The sequence below is a fragment of the Pinus tabuliformis genome, chromosome 3_2 (genome assembly GCF_031772625.1).
Source record: "Pinus tabuliformis cultivar Carrire ecotype Pingquan chromosome 3_2, CPIR1, whole genome shotgun sequence".
NCBI lineage: Eukaryota > Viridiplantae > Streptophyta > Pinopsida > Pinales > Pinaceae > Pinus > Pinus tabuliformis.
Genome location: NC_142302.1, coordinates 219,995,345 through 220,021,126, shown reverse-complemented (window position 1 = coordinate 220,021,126; position 25,782 = coordinate 219,995,345). Strand labels below are relative to the sequence as shown.

The following is a 25,782-nucleotide window of genomic DNA, read 5'->3' as shown; positions in this document are numbered from 1 at the left end:
TATGCTCGAGGTGGCATTCCATGGAGATTACTTAATGGAACACCTCAGTGTAATAGCTCATTGGAACTGGAACAAAAAGATCTACAGGATGGGATGCTGAGAAGTGATTTCCAATGGCTGAAGAGAGTATGGTAGTGGGTGATTTACCATTTTCCTTAATTAAAAATTACTTTAATTAGTCATTTAATTAAGGAAAAATAATTAATTGGAGGAAATGGGCCAAAAGTGACTTAAGTGAAATAAAATAAAATTAAAAGGTCACTTAAGATAAAGTCAATGGAAGAGCTTCTAGAATAATAATAAAATAATAAAATAAGATGCTTCTAGAGGCTTGGAGATCTATCCATCAGTTCTATAAAAGAGGAGGAGGTCATTTGGAGACATCTTGGATTTGTATTTTCTTCTTGTGGATAGGTTTGAGAACCCAGTTCTCTACTTCAACAGTAGCCCTAGGAGGGAAACTCTCGAGTGAATTCATCCAGAATTCACAGGAGAGCTTAGTAGTGGCAGTTCAGTTCAGTTTTGGTGGAGGGCAAGGGCAGCATTGGATTAGATTCTTAAGGCCGGTTCTATCTCAACTATATCAGTTGTTTTGACATGTAAAGCCCCAGTTTATATATATTATAAATAAATTGAGATTTCCTTCTACTCATTATTGTTATTTACATGTTCTATGTTGTTAAATTTTTCGTAGCAATCTTCTATTTATGAATGGAAATTTTATCTGAATTATTTCTGAGTTGGAATTTCAAGAAAACCCCAAATTGTTCCATTTGGGACATTACATATTCCAAAAGGAAAACCCTTTTCCAAAAAGAAAAATGAAGAAGATAGGCCAAGCTCGTCTCAATTCCCAAACACTTTTGCTCCAACCAATGTTGTTAATTCGAACTCATCTTCTGAAGATGAGGGAAGTTAAGAGGGAGAGAGTGAGGATGAAGAAATTGATGAGCAAGATAACCTTGTGGAATCCGACATCTTCAACATTTTGCTGGGAGGCTCGTACACACACTCTCCCATTAGTGAGGTTACCCTTAAAGAAGAAAAGGAAGAGTCCATTCTTAACTCTGATAGCAAGGGAAGATTCAAAGGTGTCCAATATTCACGAAAGGAAAATAACAAAGACTCTGCAACCGCTAAGGAACCATCTAAAGAAGACTCATTGCCTAAGCAAACCCCTCCCAATGAGTCTCCCCCTGAAATTCCTCCCAAGAAGGATCCCCAAACCAAAGCCAATTCAAAAGAGGATCCTCCAAGAAAGGAAAAAATCAAGAAGAAAGAGAATGGAAAAGAGGCTAAGTTTGACATTGACATAGGGGTTTCCATAAGGAAAATAACCATCCCTACTCCTTTGACAAAAATTGCAAAACTTCCTGAGCAACAACAACTAATCAAGAAGTTCCTATGTATCCAGGAAAAAGAATTACCCGAAGACTTACAAAACATTCATATTCCTGACCGAAACCCTGGGTATGAACCATTTATGCTCACTTTGGCTATCAATGACCTCTTCTTACACAATTGTATGTTAGACTCAGGGGCTTCCGCAAACATCATGCCTCTAAAAGTTATGAAGCAATTGGGTCTTAACATCACTCGCCCATACAAAAAGGTATGTGGTTTTAACTCTAAGCCCGTAGAGGTGGAAGGTCTCATAAAAGACCTAGAGGTCTCTTTGGCTAGGAACCCTGATATCTCGCTTCTCATGGATGTTGTGGTCATGGATGTCCCTGATGTATGGGGGATGCTCTTATCTAGGAAGTGGGGAGCCACGATTGGAGGCTATCTCCAAATGGACCTATCATATGCAACTATCCCGCAAACTAATGGTACCCCCTTTGTCCTCTATAGAGAGCCCACCTACCTTTCTTATGTGATCAAGCCTGGACCAATCCCATACTATGAAACTCATGAAACCGAGACGCCTTCTCCTATCCTCCAATCATAAGAAGTCTGCATTCTCAAATGACCAAATCCCAAAACAAGAAGAAAGTAGAAGCCTAAAAAGGAATATAAGGTCGGGGACTTGGTCTTGGTTGATAGAGACCCAATGCTTGTCAAGATTCATGAAAGGTTGAGCAGGACTACTATTCCATAGCTAAACTCAACGACGAACTTTGGCCCGAGCCGGTCAAATTAAGTCGTATCACCCCTTTCCTTGAGATTTGATATTATATCATATGCATGGTAGAGAAGGATGCATTATATGTTGTTTTTGCATTAGAACTAATGTCATATGATATTTCTCATGATAGATTAGCTGCTTTTAGATTTTAAAACTGCATTTTATACTTCTATGAGTCGATTTTATGGGCCTAATTCAAGCATGTACAATCATGAGACGTCGCAAAAGCATGTTGCCCCATGTTTTTCATCTATTATATGTACAGGTAACATGTCTACGGTAACCAAGAGAGTGTTGGAGTACTTGTGACCTCCCGTTCGAGTAGCTTCATCCACTTCTTTGAGAGATCGCATCCAAGTTGAAGCCAGATGTTACCCAACATTTTGTGGGTGATATCCCTAGGAAAAAAAAAATCTCCAAGATGGTCCTCAACCGACAGCCACTAACTAGCTCGTTGTGCCACTTCTCTGCCACCTGAGCCAGCCATGTGGTCCCTCACCCATCTGCCATGATCGTATGTTTGAAGGTGGGCCTCCCGAACCTAAAGCTATGCCTTGTCATATGGTATTTGAGTATTGTAGTTTTCTTATCATGGACACTCTTGGGCACGGATTAATGGGGGGATTCGGCAGAAAGAATGGGCTAGGTTTGTGCTCTTGTCCCCTAGACATCTTTTGGATGTTAACCTTGGAACCTAGTCCCGTGGGATCTCTTTTACTAACCCTTGGGCTTGAGGAATGGTATTACATGGGAAACCCTGATTTTGGTTGTGTGGTCCATCTCCCTCATCGATATATATTACTCCCTTTCCACTCATTATAACCCCATTTATCATTTCTCCCACTCGGGTCCACATTCCTCCACTAGGTCCACATAAGTTAGCTTTCCCCTTCCCCTTGCCCACACCTTCGGTCAGACCTAGAATGATGCCCTAGAGGTTGATGCAGCTGAAAAGAAAATTGGTCACATTCAACAAGAAAATGTACCACAAAATGCAAAAGATGGTCGGGACAAACACATTTAACACGTGGACAAAAGCCAATACATGAGCTCTACCCATCATCATGGCCATCACCCTGGTTCCTACAGGCCCTAGATGAGCCTCCTTTATCATTTAGGGACCCATGATTGTCCCAAACCCTGGTGGGCAATAAACCGCCCTACCTTAAAAGGGGTATCCACAACTATATCTCACACATCATGCTTGTTAAGTTATGGTATGTTCTATGCTTATAACAGTTTACTTCTTTTTCTTATTATATTCCACAGATTAGCAATCACATGTACATAAAGTAAAGTGCAGATAGAACATTAAACGATCGACAGAAAACAAGCCAAGACAAGAGACACAAGATGTGGCGGCTAGCCAGGGACAAACCCCATAATGTGTGGGGAAACCCTTTGATCAAATCTTCTTTTATCTTCAATAATTCAGCAGAGAGAAATAGTACAATAAATCTGATTCATATCAGCAGTAGCAAACCCTAGATCAGCAGCATCAGCATTAGCGGCTTTATCATCAAACTAGGGCATACGATATCTCACAAACCGACCGTTGGATCGGCTTGATTCCACCACCAAAAGTTGCGGCTTCCAGAGGAGGTTCAGATGAACCTACAGCGCAGTTCAAATGAGGAGATCTTCTAGTCCACGCAGGTCAAACTGTACTCTTCATCTTGTCCCGAGGAAGAACCACATTGGCTGGCTCGAAACGCGTCGACCAAATATTGGAAATGTGATTTTTTTTTCCGAAAATCTTCATAAATTAATAAGTTATTCATCATTAAAATCTCATAGAGTCTGTGTTTCACAGACTATCATCACCCATTTACCTTACGAACTACCCCCCTTGACTTGCCTAGGAGAGAGTCTAAACAAAGTGAGTAAGGATCAAGAGTGACAGCTATTACTCTGAGCATTGTCACGATGCCTAGACACTTTGTGCAACAACATTTTTTGGCACTGTTGTTGTCTTGGCTTTACGACATTCATCTTTCATCTTTCTCATCTCTCATTTTAGCCGACAATGCCAACATTTTTTGGCGTCGTTGCCGGGGATAGATTTTTTTCTGTCCTTGGTTTCTTCGACATCATTTTAATCATCTCATCTTTTCCGCCATTCATTAAACTGTCAAACGGCACAACATTTCCTGGCGTCATTTGATCTTTTCATCGCCTTACCTTTCGTCATCTCATTAATCATTTCATCTGCACCTTTAGCACCTGGACATATCAGTTTGTTTCTTGTTTGGGTGGCGACTCCACTTATTCATCCATTATTTCTCAAACAAGAAACCCTCCCTTATATCCAGTTGTTTGCCTTTTGGATCTTAGAGCTAGACTCACATTCAAGTGGCGACTCCACTTCTTTCCTTTCTTACAAGAATTTCTAATAGAAGCTCAGTTCTTGTTGATCTCTTGATTTTCTTGAGCAGGGGTCTCTCTCTAGCATCCATTTGGTCTCTCCTTATCCCTTCAAGCAAGTCATCATGGATGATTCGTTTACCCCATGTCATTTTACTGATTTTCTCCATGATATACCAGAAGCGGCCATTCATAAATTGCCTTTGTTCTCAGGTGGTGATTCAGTCGTTGTTAGAAAGCATCTATGCAGGTTTACTCATACAATAATCAAATATTGTAGTTCTCCCCAATATAAACATGAAGATGTCAAAATGCGTCTATTTTCCTTTTCTTTAGAGGGTGATGCTTTGAATTGGTTTAATAATTGTCTTGAAGATTCTTTCGCTTCTTTACAAGACATCGTCAATGCTTTTACAGATAGATATGGTAATCAAGGTAGCTCGCCTTGTGCCCCTAAAATTATGCAACAAAATGAAAGTGATCTTGTAAAGGATCCAACTGTCAATGAAAGATTTCAAGACAATTCTCCATATCAGAATGTGCCATCCACTTGTACCGTTGCTAGACAAATCCATGATAGTGGAAAAGCAGGAACAAGTTATCAAATCAGTGTCGACAATGAAAGGGAAAATGATAAGAAAATTATAGAAGAACTAAAGCAGTTGGTTAAAGACATGCAGTTCAGTCAAACGCATTTGGTAAAAAATATGGAGCTTAATCAAGAAAAATTTGTAATCGATTACGTCAAGGATATGAGAACTTTCAACACGCACCTGGAAAAACGTGATAAGGAGATGCAAATCATGAAAATTAAACACTTTGATCACGTAACCGACATGCAGAGTCAGCATGCTAAGGAAATGGAAACCATGAAAGCTAATCATGACAGGGATATTAATTCTATGCAAAGCAAGTTATTAGTCCTAGAGGAAAAGATGACGATCATGGAATTCAATCATTCAAATCAAGTGACTGCCATGGAAGCAAGGTATCAAGAAGAAATAAGTCTGATTCAGAACAAATTGTCAACTATGAATAAAGAAATGACCATCATGAGATTCGATTATAATAATCAGTTAGCTTCCACGCAAGCAAATCATAAGAAAGAGATAAATATATGCAAAATTGTTTCATGGGCATGAAAGCAAAGAATGATAAAATTATAAAGGACATGGAAGTTGGTCAAATATCTCTCCAAAATAGATTATTAACATAGAAGAAAAACAGGTACCATGTGTCATAAATACAGATGGAATACATATCATCTAAAACAGATTAAAAATAATGGAAGTTAATTTTTCTAATCAGATGTCCATTATTCAGAATCAAATAAAGGCTATGCAAGCTAATCATGTCACTCTGCAAGAAAGATTCATGAAAACTGAACTCAATCAAGCGAAGTTAATAGTAAGACATGCCAGAGAAATGGGTTCATTACATAAGAGGCTGGAAGAGAGGAAATCACAGGTCCCTTCTTGTTGTGAATATCCCGAGAAAGAGGCTAACTCCATTAACAAAGATTTAACTAAGAATGACATGATCAAAGAAGAAATTAAAAAAGGTCAAGTTATTACACATGACACTTGTGCGAATTATCCATCATTCTTGACAGAGCAGATGCAAAATGAAGAAAGACATGTCACACATATCTTACATACTTCACCTGAGAGTTTTGAAGTAGAATGTTCCACATCATCAAAGATGCAGCCTGCGACAAAGAAAAAGCGCAAGAGAAAGAGAATGAGAAAACGATTTGATGCATCAGATGGTCGCGAACAGCTTGATTTTCGGATAGGAAAAAGTCCTACCGTATGCAGGATTGGACATGGAACATCCGAGAAACAGCCGACAGATTTGCCTGAAAGCAGGCAAATGCTCAGTATGCACTGTATTGAACACATCTGATGCCATGGGGCATCTTTGTATTGTATTTCTAACCTTATGCCCTGTTATTTCAGTGTTTCATTTTATGTTGTTAGACTAGTTAATAAATGAAGAGCTTATATCTTTCCTGTGCTTAATGTTATATGATGATTTTTGGATGGACGCTACTTATGTTATGTTGTGTATTTCATGGATGCAGATTCTGGGTTCTCACATTCCTCCAGTGCAGCAAAGTGTCCCCAAGTAGAGCCAGATGTTGACCACTACGTGTCAACAACCCATAGCAGTACACCCCCTTTTTTCGCAAAAGGGATAGTGCCTGATCGATGTGTTCGTGTTGTCCAGCTATCATCATCAGCTTGATCATCATCTTATAATGTAAACCCATTCTGCATGTGTATAATGTAAATAATCTCAGCAGATTCGTGTCGTGTATGTAATTACCTAGGTAAACCTACTTTTTTGGTGACGATCTACATTCCGGGAGGTTTTTTGTCTCACCGATCCATTCTCGGATGGTCAGCAGAGTTTTCCTTCAGCCTTACCCCAAAGCCGAAATGGATTTTGTCACTGGGATCTTAGGGGAGTCCTAATGTTCTAGATCGAATTTATGTAAAAGAGATTTGGGAATAGTCCTAACTATTTGGTTGGGTTATTTTATTACAAATTGCTTGGTCTGCTAGATTATATTTGTGTCGCAGAATTGGGTAGTCTGTGAGGGTCTTTTGCAAATGGGTTCCCCCCCTTGAGATGTAAAAAATGTAAAAATCATGATGTAAAGTGTCTTCAGGGTTGAAAAAATAATTTATCCCCTCATAGGTTGATTAATTAAATTTTCTTGCCAAAATTAATTAAAATCCTAAGCCAGAAATTTAATTAATTCTAGTTCCTAGGTAAATTTAAATTCTCCGAAGGCAAAATTCGTTGGTCCTTAAAAAATTAAATTTTAAGAGGTCCAAGGACTAAGGTAAATTAATTATTTTGATAAATTTTAAGCCTTTGGTCCCTGACTTAATTCAAAGTCAAAATTTTGAGGAAATTAATCCAAAATTTAATTTTTGAATTAATTAAAATTCATTTAATTGAAAATTTTGAATTTCCTCAAGAATTTAAAATTTCGATAAATGAGATTAAAAGAAATTTTGATCCTCATCGACGGTCGAGATTGCTTTGAAGAGGATCACTCGAACTAGTCGTTGGAAGATTTATCTTTAAATAGGAGGTCATTTGTCAGTCAATTCATCCGACCTCTGGATCGTGTACTAAGCGAAAAGCTCTTGTGTAAATATTTTTCGGATAATAAAGGAAGACTTGGGGGTTAATTTTCATCGGTGTTACTCTTCGTGGAAATACTGTAAGATGTGTCATTTTCATGCGTAAATTTTTTTAGCCATTGATAATAGCTTCTGAAGAGTGATTTGAGTACAAGTATCTTGCTCAGTTGCTGGGGTTTGAATAATAATCTAAATTCTTAACGTAATAGTAAGTATCTCTATTTGTCTGACTTTTACTATTGTTTTCTCACTCTATGTTGATGGCTGAATTGAGTTTTGCAGGAAAGTCTTGATTTTTATATCATCGGGCGTTCGGGGAAGTTTTCACTTGGACCAGCTGGTGAGCTCCAGTATTGTAGCAATAACGCTACAACTCCTGGAACTCCCTTCTTTAATTTTATCAACCCGGTAGTTCGTAACAAACTTGGAAGCGACGGTGTTGTATGCACAAGTACTAGCTCTTGCCGCAGCTGTCACTTAGTCAGCTGGCACAAGTCCACTAGGAGCTTAAGCCAACTTCTATGAGCTCTTAGAAGAAGCTTTTTAATTGATGGATGAAAGCTAACTCGAAGGAAGCTAATCTAATTGCAAAAAGAAACTGAAAGCCAAAAAGAAACGCAAACCCTAGCAAACCCTAATTCTACTAGCTAGTCCTACTGACGCAAAGGAGAGCATGCAAACTACTGAAAGAGATGCCATTACTTCTATGAAGGTAAAATACATGTGCCTAGACTACCACTATCTGAAGAAAACATCTTTTTGTATTTTTGATTAAGTTGTTAGAATTATCATGCATGTGCTTTTAACTGGCTTTTCACTGTGCAGGGGTGGATCAAGGAGGAGAAATGCTTGGAAAAGGTTGGGATGGTACAGAGAGGGCCTAAGGGGTCCCTAACACCCTTCCAGAGAGTTTCACAGAGTTTGGCTATCAAAAAACCTCGTTCGTGAGCTTCTAGAGGAAGTCTGCAGGGGTTCTACAGGATGTTTAGGATTTCTACAGGATGTTCTGTAATTTTTCTACAGGATGTTTAAAAATTGGATTTTGGAGGATGGGTGAGTGAGGTAAGGTGCATGAATGGATAGGGAGGCAGAGTAGGGGCCTGAAATGACCCAAGGACTGATGGTTGGAGTGGTGAGAGGGTGTGGAAAGCTGGCTTGACTTAAAGAAGGCTAAGACAATGGAGGAGCAATAAGGTAGGGTTACGTGGGCAGAAAGACAGTTGTGAGACGAGGAACCTAACTAGGAGATGGAGCAGCTGGCCTGGATGAAGCTTGGGTGAATGAGAGAGAGATGGAGATGCCCTGCACGGTGTACACTTAACTGAATCAACTAAGTCCTGCACACAATCGAAATCTTAGCTAATCTAGTCTAACTGTCAATGAAACAAATGAACAGCAGCTTTATTCATAAAGAGAACCATGTACAGCACTTAAGAAAAGAAGAATTTCAAAAGGCCTGAACACATGATTAACTCCTACAAATGAAAACATTACACCAAAGATTGCATGGACAAGCAAACTCGTGTTTTTGTTGGGCAGCAAGGTCACCTTTGTCCCAACTCACGATCCCACTAAGGGAGAGGTAAGATCAGAGGTGCTTGAGCCCTTTTTCCAAGGATCTTTTATGTTATTAACCTATCAAATCAATCTGAATATGAAAATCTACTTTAATCGTCAAAAGCAACCTAAATAACAAAACAAGATTTAGATCCAAATGGCAGATTTTATTCTAAGAATGCAGCGAAGACACATAAAGGTAAACAAAGGAGGTACTGGGCGCTTGAGATGGGCCCAACCCCAAGAACTACAGCCTCCTAAGAGAGATTTAGAGCTGGTACAAAGCTGGATTCATCTTTATTGATCAAGAAATGAAGAGTTACATCAAAACTGTCCACAAGGAGAACTTGAAAAATGAGCTGACAGCAAAACTAATCTATTGCCTAAAAATCGAACTACAAAATGACTACAACAAGACTATGAAATGACTAACTACCAGCTACAAAATGACTAACCACTAGCTAACCAAAATGAGGCCCTAAGCCTTCTTATTTATACAAATTGAGGACCCCAACAGTCCTCCTAAAATTTAGGGACTCGGCTGCCCAAAACTTATAGTTAACAGCAGTCCTACTTGACTTGCTTGGCTGCCCTTGTGCTAATTGATTTGGTGGCCTTTGAACTCCGAGCTGATGGTGGAGAATTCGAGGTAAGGGCCCATAAATGAAGGGGACACCTTCCTACAAATCCTCTCCCTTGTTCTCCCACGAATTTGGCTGCCAAGTGCTCATTAATACCTTCAATTTTGTCTCCAAATTGACCAAAAAGGCTACACAAAGCACCCATCAGACTTGTTGGCATAATGACTAACCAAATTCACTCTATTAACATAAATATAATCAAAAACATGCAATAAACTAATGAGAATGGTGGATTAAGTCAAATTAGGAGGTTGAATGAGCCCAAATAATTATCCATTTTTGGGGCTCATCACCAGCCAACCCCCGATCCGTATTTTCTGAAGAGCCCAGCTTAATTTGATCCCAAGCTTATCATAATATTTTTTTTTTATGGGTGATGCATGAAGGGTTTTGAGCTCAGCACCTCCTTTAAACTTTAAATTTTTTAAATTTTTTTGTGTTAAATCGATAGATCTGGTTGTTGAGAGCCTCAGATTATCAGATTTGGGAGCGGAGTTGGACTCACTCCCTAGATCTGATAAATCTGCCATTCATGTACATATATCTGTAATTATTTTCAGTTTTCTGACTTGGGTTTTTCTGGGTTTTTGCATATATCGTTTGGGTGTTCTATTGTTGTCTTGCAACTACAGATCTAGGCCCTAGAGGGTAAGATCTGGATCTATGGGATTCATCAACATCATTTTGCAAGAATATTAATCAGCCTTTGGAAGTCCAAGGGTTTAAATTTAAAAAATAAAAATAGATCTGGAAAAATTCATAAGGGTTCCAAAAAAAAAAAATTAGATCTGGATATTTTCTTGGGTTTCAAGGTTAAATTTAAAGCTGAAGTATAACATTTTAATCTGGAAATTTCTGGGTTACTGTTGGGATATCATTTTAAATTTTTGGGTTTTATTGGAAAAATTTGATTTTTAACCATCCTCTATGTTGTTTGCGTTTTTTTTTGTTATTGTTTTTTATTTGCTTGCTGCCATCGTCCTCCTCAAAAAACCTGCGCTGCCTGCAAGCCTGAGTTACCTTGTATTTGCGACCCTCCTCAATTTGCATCGTGACTTTTCCATTAACTTGCAAAAGAACCCTCTTCTCCTTCCACTGCTCGAACCTACTTTCCCTCATCTCCCTCCACTGCTCGAACCTACTTTCCTTCATCTCCTACATTAACCCTCGTTGCTTGTCGTCGCCGTCGGATCAAACGCGTCGAGCCCATTCATTCATTCGTTGCGCCTTACCTCTCTGACGTGGAACTACTCTCGAACCTTCAACCTGCGCCCTGCAGCGTGTAGCCATACACCCGTAGCCTCCATCTTATCCTTCTGTTGCCTCCTTGCCTACTCAACGAACTCATTGATCCATTGCCAATCCCTCCGCGTAGCAATATCCATCCCCCATCGTAAACTCCATTCCTCTGTCGTCGTTGTCCAAGCCTCCCGTAAACCTACAAACAACAACAAGCTCAAGCTATTCAACTTTTATTTTTCATTGTGATATATGTGTTTGCTTAGGGTTAGTTTCTTTTATTCTGTTTCATTTTTATTTTTTCATTCGATTTCGTTTTATTATTTGGTTTGTATATGCATTAGGTTTTAGGCATGATCTTTTTTAGAGTTTAGATTTTAATCCAAACGATTTTATTTCGTTTATTCTTTTTATGATTTCTTTTTTTTATTTCCCCTTTTTTCGATTTGAATTTTAAATAAAAATTTAAAATTTAAAAAACTAAAAATCTAAAATGTTTAGAAAATCATTTAAATTTTTAAAATTTTCAAAATATACAAAATCATAAAAATCAAAAAATCCTTCAAGTTAAAAATCTAAAAACATTAAAAAATTTCTAAAATTAAAAATCATAAAAAAAAAAAATTCTAAAAATTAAAAAATTCTAAAACATTTGTAAAACATTTAAAAATCTAAAAATTTTAAAAAGTTTTTTTGTGACTTTAGAATTTGGAATAAAATAAATTGAAGGATTTACGCTTTCACATTAAGTATTTTTAATGTGGCCTATGGCCCATTAAAAATCTATTTTATTGACCCTTTGATTTATTTTCCTCATCTTTCACATTAAATTAAGTTCCTAAGGAATAATTAAATTGTTTATCTAAAGTTCCTTAGTGTTATTTGGTGATTAAATGCATTCTCATATTTTTCTATGGTCAAAGTGCGATAAATTTTTTGAAGTCATATTGACTATTGGAGAAAGTTAATTGAATCTAGATTTGGGCAGTAAATGAAAATCATTTTAAATCTGAAATCTCTTGCATGTTAAAGTTTTGGGCGTTTGTATTGATCATACCTGATTGTCACTATTCGTCACATATTGGAAATTTATTCTGGATAGCTTGTTTTCTTACTTAATCTACGGTTAATTGAGCATAAAGGCACTGATCTATAATTGTTTCTATCTTGTGGTAGTGTCTTGGTTACATTAGCATTTAATCTATCCATCTATCGTAAATCGACCAAGACTTGCTCTAAATTCATAAGTTATTCATCATTAAAATCTCCTAGAGTCTGTCTTTCACAAACTAACATCACCCATTTACCTTAGGGACTACCCCCCATTGACTTACCTAGGAGAGTCTAAACAGAGTAAGGATCAAGAGTGACAGCGCTTACTCTGAGCGTTGTCGCGGTGCCTAGACACTTTGTGCGACAACAGAAGTAATAAAGAATCACAAGTAATTGTCAAGAAAAGAGAAATCAATTTAATAAAAAAACCCTAACTGCTGCCCTAATGATTTCTCGACATCATCTACATCGCTAGAAACATTACCTACTTGAATCATGAGTAAAGCAATATTATAAAATGCATTAGGTGTGCAATGGAACGCTGCAATCTTGGGTAGATTTATCTAGGTCAACATAACTTGCTCAACTTTATTTCTCACAGTAATTTCTCCAGATCTACCATATGAACTCATTACCAACAAATATTACAGGTCTTCATAAGGTACTGCATAATTCTTCACGGCATGTCGGTAATCTTTAATGCATGGAATAGCCCTGGGCACTCTTACAGATGTTTTTGTTGAATGTACTTATTTTCTGTCCCTTTACCTATTTGGTCAGTTGCTGCACATTAAAAAAATATCTTACCTTATCTAAGAATATTTGGGCCATCAGTGATCAATTTCACAGATTTATGAAAGCAGTAATATTTTAAAAGTGAAAAAAAAAGTCTAACTTCATCCCCAGATCTTCAAGAAATGAAATAAATGACAATGGAAGCTCCACATCATACCGATCATACACCCTAGATCACAATTATCAAATGGAAAAATTTAAATTTCCAATGCTTCTTGTAGAAAGATAAAATTTGTGCCATGCAGGAACAACTGCCAAAGCACTCATGTTTCTTACTAAATCAAATGTCTAGTTAAGAACGAACTCAACAACCAAAGGAATATTAGCATAGCAGCATATTAACCTAAAGCCTGCGCACTAGACAAGTCAACTGTGATGAGTAAAGAAGAATCCTGCCAGAGCAGCAGCTGCCACAAATTCATGTCACTCTGAAATGATCCAAATATGAATCACAACATAACAAACGTGTTGTGAAAAATGAAAAATTATAGACTGCCAAGATAATAAGAGGAAAATACTTTCCAATTCCAAAATTTGTATTTCATTTGACGTCAGAGTCCTGACTTCTGAGTCAACAACATCCATGTATTATATCCAATTTTAACACTTGAACAACTGGAAAGACAAAACCAAGGAAAAGGGACTTATGAATCATGATTCATAAAGTAGCATTGCAGGAAGAAGGGTAGGAAGCTTACATAGGAGACAATGGACCTTGATATGCAAGTGTTGAAAATCCTTGGCGCTGCTTGTGTTTGGGATTGGAGGTGCACAAGATATAAACCTTTCCACGACGTTTCACAGATCTGCAGAACTCGCACAGCTTCTTCACTGATGACCTCACCTTCATGACTATAAAAGAAAATATTTTAGGTCATACAAAAGTGACCATTTCAAGGTTCAGTAGCTTTGTAAGAATGAATGTCCCTCACCTATATTGAACTATCAAAATAACCAAATGCCAAAACAACTATTTTATTTCTTGGCTTTCATTGTCGTTGCCTTTTCTTAACAAAGAATTACTCTCATTTGGGAACAAATTCAAAAACGGTTACTTCTTAACATTTCCACATACAGTGACAAATCTATTGCTGATTGATAGGTGTCAGTGACATTAAACGGCCATGTCCCAGTCCTCCATTCACAAATAAGGATGGGACAGTATGTTTTTCTTTAAAAGGCTGAATAAAATATCATAATGGGATTTTGATCTATAGTTAAAAAAAAAATAGAACAGCTACTGGAAAATCCATGACTATAGTGTGAGAATAGATTATATATGCAATGTGTATATCTTTGCCTGTTTATTCAGATAACACCATTATTTACAGCCAAGCCAGTCACCAAATTGATGCATGAGACATCCTTGTTTGTGGGACAAGGGACCTGCCTCCACACAGCGATTTGACTGATAAAGCCTATGGAGGTGTACATACTATACCCTCCTCTGGATTTGAACATGTGACCTCTTACAAGGAAACACTTGTTCTCAACCATTAGGCCCACTGTTTCTTAAGAAAATAACATATGTTTGAACCCAATGGCCTGAGAAATAATAAAATGCCATTGGAATTTCTTTACAGCCACAAACATGTTATAGTTGATTTAATGATTTTATCATATGTAACAACAACAACCTACACCTTCATAATCACACCTTACCCTATTTGGTTAGGTCCTAGGATTAAGGATAATAATAGGTTGAAGTCTTCTAAACTAATGGATAATAAGAATAACTGGATGCTCATTAAAGTCACATGGAAACCAACTCTTACATATATACATGATTGATAACCAAGACTGTGACTGTAGCCCACTGATTATGCCTTGTACTATACACAGGTTAGACCATCTTTCAGTCATCCTGAAGAACATTTGAGTTGTACCCTTATAGGTTTAAATAACAGGACAAGAGTACCAAGTGAGCTATACCCTTCAGTATTAGGAACACCTTGCATTAGTTTTAGGGTCTCCACCCTCAACCACCAAAGCAATAGCTGCACAATTTATTCCACAGCAGTAACTAACCTCAACTAGAACCATCCAACATCCTATACAAGTCCATATATGAACTTTCATTATCCTTGAATTCTTGCAAATTAAATTCACTTAGCGATAAAGCACACAAAACCACCTAATCCAATGTGGTTGGTGTTGAAGACTTGCAATGGGACTATGGGTTGACAACATGGCAGTGTTGACATCAAAGGGTACCAGTGACATCAGTTTGTGCAGAGGCACCAACATGGAAGGGCATCCTGTGAATGAGTTTGCTTCTTGTGTTTCAGCAAGTGGAAAGTGAGCAACTGTCCATTTTGCTCTACCAATCAGCATCAAAGCTCATGTCTAGTGGATTCTCTAGGTGTTGATGATTGTTGCCCGAGTAGGACACTTATGCACAGGCCTAAGTATCTAGGCATGCAGAACTACCCAAAATTTCTTTAAGAAACTTGCTCGAGTATTGAGTAAGTTGCGCTTCTAACTTATAGCCTAAATCTAACTTAGGAAAAGCACATAGTTATTTATGTTGGCTATTGAGCTAAAGAAACTTAGGAAAAATAAAGTATTTAATTTGGTGAGTATCTTTTAATTACAATTGTTGATTTCAAGTGAGGAGAGATCTAATCTTGACCATCCATCACTTTGGAGATTAAGGATAGGGATTTAGCTCAATGAGAAGTTATAAAAGCAAGGCTAAGGAAGGAAGAAAGACACACCATATCGCAGCGCAAGACATTAAGAAACAGATTTTCTCTAGTGAGAAGTGAGATACTCAAGTGTGGCAAATCGGTTTAAGGTGCATGGGTGTAGCATAGGAGATCCAAATCAGCCAAGTGTATCAAGCAAAAATCTAGGGCTTGATCAATTGGATCAGATCCAAGGTGGGTTGTATATGTATTTTCTTCAGTTGAGCCTATTACCCACCACATGTGGGTGATACCCATAGGAGAATTTTTCTCCTAGATGGTCCTCAGCCGGCACCCAACAGGCCATCTCCACCACCTGAGCCAGCCATTATGCTCCCTCGCCCATCTGTTATGATCGTATGTTTGAAGGTGGGCCTTCCAACCCCAAAAGTATGGCTTTCATTATGTAGTTGGGTATTTTTCCTTACTTATCATGGACACTTCTGAGCATGAATTACTGAGGGGATTCAGCGGAAAAAATGGGCTCGGTTTGTACTCTTGTCCCCTTGTCCAACTTGGTAGTTGACCTTGTATCATATTCCCGTGGGATCTCCTTTATTGGCTACTAGCTTTAGGAGTGGCATTACATGGGAAATGTCAATTTTGGTTGCGTGGTCCTGCTTCCTGACACCACATACATCTCTCCCCTCTACTCATTATAACCCCTTTTTCACATATTTCCCATCCGGGACCACATTTGTCCATTGGGTCCATAAGGAGTTAGCCTCCCCATCCCGTTGTCCACACTCTAGGTCAGGCCTAAAATGATGCCCCGAAGGTTGATGCAGCTAAAAAGAAAGTAAAAAGCATAATTTGGCTACTCTCAACAGGAAACGTACCATAAAATACAAAATATGGTCGGGACATCCAAATTTAGCATGTGGGAAAAAGCCAAATGAGCTCTACCCGTTGTCATTATGGCCATCACCCTGGTTCCTAGGGGCCCTATATTGACTCACTACATCATTAAGGAACCCATGATTGTCCCAGCCCCTGATAGGCGATGAACCACCTAACCTTGAAGGGGGTATTCATTGTTATATCATTCACATCATGCTATCATCCTCTGGAGCCCCGAGTAGTTATTAAAAGATAAAAAGGCATATGAAGAAGGGTGGAAAAACAAAGGTCGAGGTAACTCATGTACCACAATTGCTCCCTCCAACATCTATGCACCCAAGTGTGGGCTTCCCTCATCATAGCTACCCTTGTACCATGGCATGTGGCATGGAGCCTTCCCCTAATACCCCACTGCATTCCATCATTATTTCACATGACACTAGCCATATGACGGATATGCCATGGACCTATCACTCACTTAGAGATTGAAACCACCTAATAGGGTCCTCGATTAACCTCTTTCTTGACTTGGAGACACCTGTACACTCTAAAGCCCTTTATGGAAGGGCACACCACTATGAAGTACCCACTTGGTTCCACGATTTGTAAGCTCATTTGCTCAATTGCACTAATGAATAGTTTTATTAGAAGGTGAGGGGATGCATTGAATCTTATACAGGATTACATGTGGGTCTTCATCTTGGGATTTGGTTTCCCTATACGGGATTCAAGCCCTTCAAAGGGTCTTAATGGCATTTGTAGGGTGTGCCTTTCAATGGCCCTCCTAGCTATTGTATTACCATTTCAGCCAATCTTGAGAGGCTTATTTTTCCTATTACGGAGCTATTTGGTGGGCTTGTCACCAAAGGGTTGTTATCTGTACATTATTTTATTATTAGGGGCAACATTAGGCCTAATTAGAAAAATAAAATCCCTTAAGGATCATATAAATTGATGAGGGGTTCATTTCATTCCTCATCATCATTTGGATTTGTATCTCTTTGGAGAAAAAGATTTCGAACCTGCTACTGTTGGATGAATTGGAGATCAATTGATGCATTTTAATGTTTGGATATTTGTTATTTGTCTTGGAGCTTCATTTTTTGCAAGTATAATGGGTGGATATAATATTCATGTCATGTAAGTGCTTTCTTTTATGTGAAATTTTACATGCTTATTGTCTAATGTATGGAACACTATTGCTATGGTTATTTTTTTCCCTAATTGTGATGTGAAATCCTTAAACACTTGGTAATCTTGTTTCATTGCATATGTTATTCATTTTGGCAAGAAGATCGAAACATTCCTAGGGTTGGGTTGACTCTTTAAACCTTGAAACTCCATTACTTGGCAAGTCGAAGTATAAATCTTTCTTGTCACCTTGTAGTTGCTTCTCTAGGGCATGCAAAGTTGTAGGAAGGCTCCTTGGTAGAGAAAAAATCCTTAATCAATTTCACTTTTCTTATTCTCCACAATTGGCTAGACACTGGTCTCAAGTCCTTGATGATCACCCTTAAATTTTCCCTTTTTCAAAATCTTTTGCCCTAACCTAGACGGCCTAGCTAGGGAATCCAACGAAATCCATTCTAGCCATCACTTTGTTGAGTGAGTTGGCAAGGAACTGCATTGAGGTGTCCTCCACTAACCCTCCAAATTTGAAACAAATCTCACGGTTGGTTTGTGAGATACACAAACCCCTAGCTCCAAAATCACCTGGATTTGGGTCTTTCTAGGTTAGTGGCTTTCTAAGGGATCTCCTATGCTTGAAAACACAAGAGAAGTTCATCTATTACTGATCCTTTCTTCCCCCTTGCTTGACCTAGGCCCCTTGTTTGAAGATTCACCTGAAACCCTAGGTCTTATTTGGGTCCCCTTGAATTTCTTTGTGGTCCCACATCTCTACCATTTCTTATTTCACAAGGCCACTTAAAAACCTATTCTCTTTAGGAATCTTGGGTCTAGGGCATCCCTTGTCAAGAGATATTTCTAAATCCCTAGGTCTAGGCCTCCTTTGAGCCTTTCTTGGAGAGCCCCACACCTTGCTTGTAAAGCAAGCAAACCATATTATTTGAGTCTCTCTTGTGAATGGGCTCTAGAAATCACTACCCATCATATCATTAACTCATCATTCCTAGTGATTTCCTTATATTGGGACTCCTCCCATTAGTGAAAGTCTGTAAAGTGCAGGGAACATCGACTAAGGTGATAGTGGGTCCTTGTCCCATTGTTGTCACTTGATCTAATAGTTGTCAATTAGGAACCCCTCCTAGGACCCCTGCTAAATTGAGCGGTAACATTTTTTAAATTGTTGTCGGGGACACGAGACGTGTGTCTTGTTCCCCATATGACAATATTGACATATCATTCTTGGCGACTCTGTTGGAAGAACAAAGCCCTAGTTCTTCATTGAACTTTAAGGTCAATGCTTATAGGGTGAAGCAAGCAGCTCTCTAGGCATTTCAAATTCACCCTGGCGACTCCATATCTAGGATCTTACCAAATTTGCATGATAATAAATGGCTCATTGGAAAGGCCTATTTTATATGTTTCAAGATGATGATCCTCAACCCAATGATCATGATGTCATTAGTGGCCAAGAGGAGTTTGATACCCCTCTTAATGAATCTCTTGGGAGCTAAGTTGCATGAAACGGGGAAACGGGTACGAGTTTCTGAAACGAGCATGTCCTAATATATATATATATATATATATATAGAACATTTAAGAAATATGTGCAATCATAAAGCATATATGACACATTCTAATTTATTACATTATGATTAAATTGTCAATTGTCAATGCATAAACTATAAGTCTCTAAATTTACATCATATTTACTCATGAATGATCACATAATGAAAATAGCAATATCCAAAATCAGCCATGAGAAATTTCTAATTTCTTGTCTCGTGGTTGATTGGGAGTCTCCTCCTACATAGTCGAACGACCTTAGTGCTCTTGATTAAATACAAGTTCCATACCCTAGTACCCTACGTGCTCTTGATTATTGGGAGTCTCCCCTGCATAGAGGGCTTGGTTCTCTTGATTGAATACAAGTTCCATACCCTAGTACATGACAAAATCCAATGGAAACATTGCAATCTCCCATCCTGAAAACAGATAAGTCTGCTAGATTTTGAGTGAGATCTAAAATTCTATTTTCTCTATATGAAATCTAATGAGGGCGAAACCACTCTCAAACATCCTGAGTCATTTCATGGTAATGTTAAAAATTTAAGTAAAAGGATGAACCATAGGCTTGAACATTAGGCTGCCCCACTCAAAAAAATCCTATCTTTTATAACTTGAGAGGCATCTAGAAGCATCCAAAAGATATTTTAGTCGCCCAATAAAAAAATAGAAGCGATAAAATTAAAAGAAAAATACAAGAAAAAGTCAAGTTAGAAGAGAAAACTCCGCCATACAACCTGGAAACTCGTTTCTGGTCGTACTGGCCACGTTTCCTCCTCAAGAAACGAGCCCATACGGCCGGAATGATTTTCCAGGCTGTAAGGTACGAGTTTCCTCGTTTCCGGCTGGAAACAGACCCTTCTCCAACGTTTCCTGCAACTTAGCTTAGGAGCCATGAAATTGAGGAGCCTTCCCAAAGCCCTGAAAGGGGGTTGTGGTTCTTCCCAAGATATGATGATTCTAATCCACCTTGTTCCTTCTTTGATAATCAAGATGATGTGATTGTGGATGTGTATGAGCCTTATATCTCTTCATGCCATGAGGAGGATATGCTCGAGCTTGCTATTCATCAAAAGTTTATGAGCTTGGTTGGTGAGTTCTCCATATTCTCATTGCAAGAAAGGTTGCACGAGCTGGATTCCTCTTTTCCCTCCTCGTCGATGGCCCTTGATGCATGTTCCTCGAATGTTCCGACCCCCCACCCTCACCATTCATCAAGCAATTTTGAAATGGAAAATGTGATATTTGGGTCCTCTACCCCATAATGGTTCATAAGGGAAAGTACTTTTATATTGACCTAATGATATGTAGGTTGCATTGGTTGTCTGAATATACTTAGCATTTGCACATTTTAACCATGCCTATTAGAATTTAGAGTAGGATGCATTGCATATTGATTTTTGCATCAGAACTAACATCATATTCTTTTATCATGCTAGAGTAGGTGCATTTACATTAGAATTGCATCTAGAATAAATTTTATTTCTTGTTGATTTTTATGGCCTAACATAAGCATGGGCGATCATGAGACGTCGAAAAAACAAGTCGCCCGTGTGCTTAGTCTTTGATGTGCAGGTAACAGGTCTACGGTCCTAAAAGATTGTTGTTGTTCTCATGACCTCCCCACTCGAGTATGTCTGTGCACTCTACTGAGAGATCATGTCCCAATTGGGGCCAGATGTTACCCACCATCTAATGGATGACACCCATAGGAGAATTTTTTCTCCTAGATGATCCCCAGTTGGCAACCAACAGCCCCTTGCAGCCACCAGATAGCTCAATGTGCCATCATCTCCTCCACCTGAGCCAGCCTTTTTCTCCCTCGCCCATCTATTATGATCATATGTTTGAAAGTGGGCCTTCCAACCCCGAAGGTATGGCTTTCATTACGTAGTTGGGTATTTTTGCTTACTTATCATGGACACTTCTAAGCATGGATTAGTGGGGGGATTTGGCAGAAAGAATGGGCTTGGTTTGTACTCTTGTCCCCTTGTCCAAGTTGGTGGTTAGCCTTCTATCCTAACCCCATGGGATCTCCTCTATTGGCATCTAGCTTTAGGAGTTGCATTACATGGGAAAACCCGATTTTAGTTGCGTGGTCCCGCTTCACAACACCACATACATCTCTCCCCTCCACTCGTTATAAATCCTTTCTCCAAAATTTCCCATCGGGACCACATTTTTCCATTGGGTCTACGAGTTAGCCTCCCCCTCCCCTTGACCACACTCTAAGTCTGGCCTGGAATGATGCCCCAGAGGTTGATGCAGCTAAAAAGAAAGTAAAAAACATATTTTGGCCACTCTCAACAGGAAATGTTACCATAAAATGCAAAAGATGGTAGGGACATCCAAATTTAGCACATGGGAAAAAACCAACATGAGCTCTATCCCCTACCATTATGGCCATCACCTTGGTTCCTAGGGCCCCTATATTGACCCCCTACATCATTAAGGAATCCATGATTGTCCCAAGCCTTGGTGGGCAATGAACTAACCGAACTTAAAGGGGGTATTCACTATTATATCATTCGCATCATGCTCTCATCCTTTGGAGGCCCGAACAGTTTTAAAAGAAAAATCAATAAAAAGGCAAAAGGCACATGAAGAAGGGTGGAAAAACAAGGGTCGGGGTAACTCATGTACCACGATTGCTCCCTCCTACATCTATGCACCCAAGTGTGGGCTTCCCTCATCATAGCTACCCTTGTGCCATGGCATGTGGCTTGGAGCCTTCCCTTGATGCCCCACTCCATTCCATCATTATTTCACATGACACTAGCCATATGACGGATGTACCATGGACCTATCATTCCCTTAGCCATTGAAACCACCTAATAGGGTCCTTGATTAACCTCTTTCTTGATCTTGGAGACACTCTAAAGCCCATTATGGAAGAGCATGACACTATGAAGTTCCCACTTGGTTCCATGATTTGTAAGCTCATTTGCTCAATTGCACTAATGAATTGTTGTACTAGAAGGTGAGGAGACACATTGGATCTTATACAGGATTGTAGGTGGGTCTTCATCTTGGGGCTTGATCTCACTATACGAGGTCCAAGCGCTTCAGAGTATCTTAATGGAATTTGTAGGGTGTGTGTTGAGAGCCATGGGCCTCCATTATAGCAGAGAGAAGATTAGCATGCCATGGGATCCTTCAGTACCATTCATTGCTCACTCGTGTTCCACTTGTTTGATGATGATGATGCACCTAGACCACCTTGCCCAACCGACTACACACTTGGCAGTTGATCCAACGCCCAGATGGGGTTTTGTCTCACCATGGGAGACAAAGGGAGGGCTTGTATCATTGTTCTAGCCCTTGTAGATGGGATACATACTTGTGTGATTCGATTGGAGACCCATGAGGATGTTTTCATGCCCCTAGAGCCACTTGGGACAGGTCATTTGCTTGGAGATCAAGGGGTCATCCCCTTCATCACTATTTTTGGAGCCCTTCCACTCATTTTGGCACATGAGGGACATCATTAGGCCTCTCAATGGCACTCCTAGCTATTGTATTACCATTTTGAGCCACTTGAGAGGCTTATTTTTCCTATTACGGGGCTATTTGGTGGCCTCGTCACCAAAGGGTTGTTATTTGTACAGTATTTTATTATTAGGGGCACCATTAAGGCTTAATTAGGCAAATCAAATCCCTTAGAGGATCATATAAATTGATGAGAGATTCATTTCATTCTTCATCATCACTTGGATTTAGATATCTTTGGAGAAAAAGATTTTGGACCTACTATTGTTGGATGAATTGGAGATCAATTGATGCATTTTGATGTTTGGATATTTGTTATTTGTCTTGAAGCTTCATTTTTTACAAGTATAATGGATGGATATAATCTTTATGTCATGTAAGTGTTTTCTTTTATGCGAAATTTTACATGCTTATTGTCTAATGTATCGAACATTATTGCTATGGTTATTTTTTGCCCTAATTGTGATGCAAAATCCTTGAACACTTGGTAATCTTGGCTCATTGCATATGTTATTCATTTTGGCAAGAAGATTGAAACATTCCTAGGGGTGGGTTGATTCTTTGCACCTTGAAACACCATTACTTGGCAAGTCAAAGTATAAATCTTTCTTGTGACCTTGTAGTTGCTTCTCTAGGGCATGCGAAGTTGTGGGAAGGCTCCTTGGCAGAGCAAAAATCCTTAATCAATTTCACTTTGACTCCATTCTCCACAATTGGCTAGGCACAGATCTCAAGTCCTTGATGATCACCCTTAGATTTTCCCTTTTTCAAAAAAAATTCCCTAGCCCTAGACGGCCTAGCTAGGGCATCCAACGAATTCCATTCTAGCCATCAGTTTGTTGAGCGAGCTGGGAAGGAACTGTGTTGGGGTCTCCTCCACTAGCCCTCCAAATTTGAAGTAAATCCCACAATCGATTTGTGAGATACACCAAGCCATAACTCCAAAATCACTTGGATTTGGGTCTTTCTAGGTTAGTGGCTTTCTAAGGGATCTCCTATGCTTGAAAAATCAAAGGAAGTTCATCTATTACTGTGATCCGGATTTAAACAGGAACGCAACAAATTACAGAGATAACCATATACACAAAGATGCAGCGGAAATAATACTTCATTTCATTAATGGAAAATACTGAAATATGCTTACAAACAGAAATGGCAATAAACTAGCTAGGGCGATGGTAGCTTATCTCTGAGAAGAGATGTGATGGCTACATGCCTCTGAACTGTTCTGAACTGTATTACAATGAGGCTCGAAGGCCTATTTATTGTTGAGAAACAATGGAAAACCCTTCACATCCCGAAACCTAACCCTAGAAGATGAAACGCCAAATTGTGGGCCCCGTTTGGGTAAATTGGTACATCAATTTCCCGGGGTCGTAACTTTGGCATACGATCTCCGTTTGACGCGTACGATAGCTCGTTAGAAAGATCTATCCGAGTACTACCACTTCATGGACCCATGTTGCCCCAGAATCCCAAAAAAACGTCGTTTAGGGCCTCAAAACGGCTCCGGAAGTTCAGGACCCGAAAAACTGCTAAAAATAGTAAACTGTGCTACAATTAAGGAAACTGAAAATGCTGAGAAAGACAATGGTGGGGGTCCAGGTGGACCTGGCAGGTGGCCACCAATATCCACCTGGATCATTCCTCCCCCCTTAGGAAGCAATGGTCCCCATTGCGTTGAGCTCCTCCATGAGATGAGGAAACCTCTGCTGAACTTGTTCCCTGGTGAGCCACTTGCCCTGCTGAAGGAGTTGGCCTGCTTTGACAACTCGATACAGTTGGATATGCTGTTGGCGAGTGTTCTTGATCTGTGTGTCCATGATCCGATCAGTTGCAGCTTGTTCCATGCAATCTGGATTTAATTCTGTGGGTTTGAGCTGTTCTGCAATGTCGGATGTGTCTAGCAATGGTGGAAAGTATGGCCGAAGGCGGTCCACATTGAACACTGGGTGCAGGCCAAGGAATGGGGGAATGCTGAGCTCAAATGCATTGTCTCCCATAGCCTTAGTAATGGTGTAAGGACCATATCGGAGTGGTCTCAATTTCCGATAGGCTCCAGTAAGGCGTTCCTTTTGCAAATGCAACCAGACTTTGTCGCCCACCTGAAACTTGTGTGGCACCCGGTGTTGATCATGTCGCTGCTTGTACTTGGCATTTGATTTCTCAAGAATGTCATGGACCTGCTGGCGAATATGTTGGATGCGCTCAATGAAGCTGGTGGCCTTATCTGTTTCAGACTGGACATGAGCTGAATTCATGTGAGTAGCTGCAAGTGGCATGGCCACATCAATGGGGCATAGTGGCTGGAATCCTAAACCCACCTGAAAAGGGCTATGGCCAGTGGAGCTGTGAAGAGCTCGGTTGTAGCTGTGCTGAACATAGGGGAGGCTCTCGTCCCATGTGCGTGGATGCTTTGAGTTATACATGCGCAGAATGTGCACAATCATCCTGTTGACAACCTCTGTCTGGCCATCAGTTTGAGGATGGAAGGCTGTGGACTTCGTGAGTTTGGTGTCCAGCATTGACCAGAGACTGGACCAAAATGTGCTGAGAAACCGACTGTCCCGATCTGAGATGATAGACTGTGGGATCCCAAAGTGCACCCACACTCGTTCAAAGAAGAGTTTAGCAGTCGCTTCTGCTGTGATATTCTTCTTGCAGGCCATCATAATGGCCATCTTTGAGAACCTGTCGACGACCACAAAAACACAGTCATTTCCATGCTTAGTGGAAGGAAGGCCTGACATGTAATCCATGGAGATGGATTCCCAAGGTCGACTAGGGGTAGGCAACGGGGTATAGAGGCCTTGCTTCTTAATGGTCGGTTTGGCAATGGCACAGGCAGTTCATGATCGGATGTACTTCCCAACATCCTGTCGAAGATTCGGCCAATAGAAATAGTTTTGCAGTACTGCCACTGTTTTCTCGACCCCGAAATGCCCAGCAGCCCGACTGTAGTGTGCTTCCCAAATCATCTTGGCACGCTCGCTTGAAGGAACACAGAGGTGACCGAGGTGGCATAATAGGGCATCCTGGAGGTGAAAATCTGCAACCTGCCGACCCTCCAAGAGTGTCTGGTATGTGTGGCCGAATTCTGGGTCACTTTTGTAGAGAAGTGGCCAATCAGAAGTCTCGTGCCC

At 39.7% G+C, this 25,782-nt stretch overlaps 1 protein-coding gene across 1 annotated transcript in view; it reads right to left on the bottom strand.

The window, feature by feature from the left end:
• LOC149180517 (Ribosomal protein L36) overlaps window positions 1-25,782 on the bottom strand; it is a 128,232-nt gene that overhangs the window by 32,815 nt on the left and 69,635 nt on the right. The window contains exon 2 of the mRNA XM_089418186.1: window positions 13,631-13,784. Within this exon, the coding sequence (XP_089274312.1) occupies window positions 13,631-13,782 (152 nt within the window). The 5' untranslated portion in view covers window positions 13,783-13,784. The remainder of the gene's footprint in view (window positions 1-13,630; window positions 13,785-25,782) is intronic.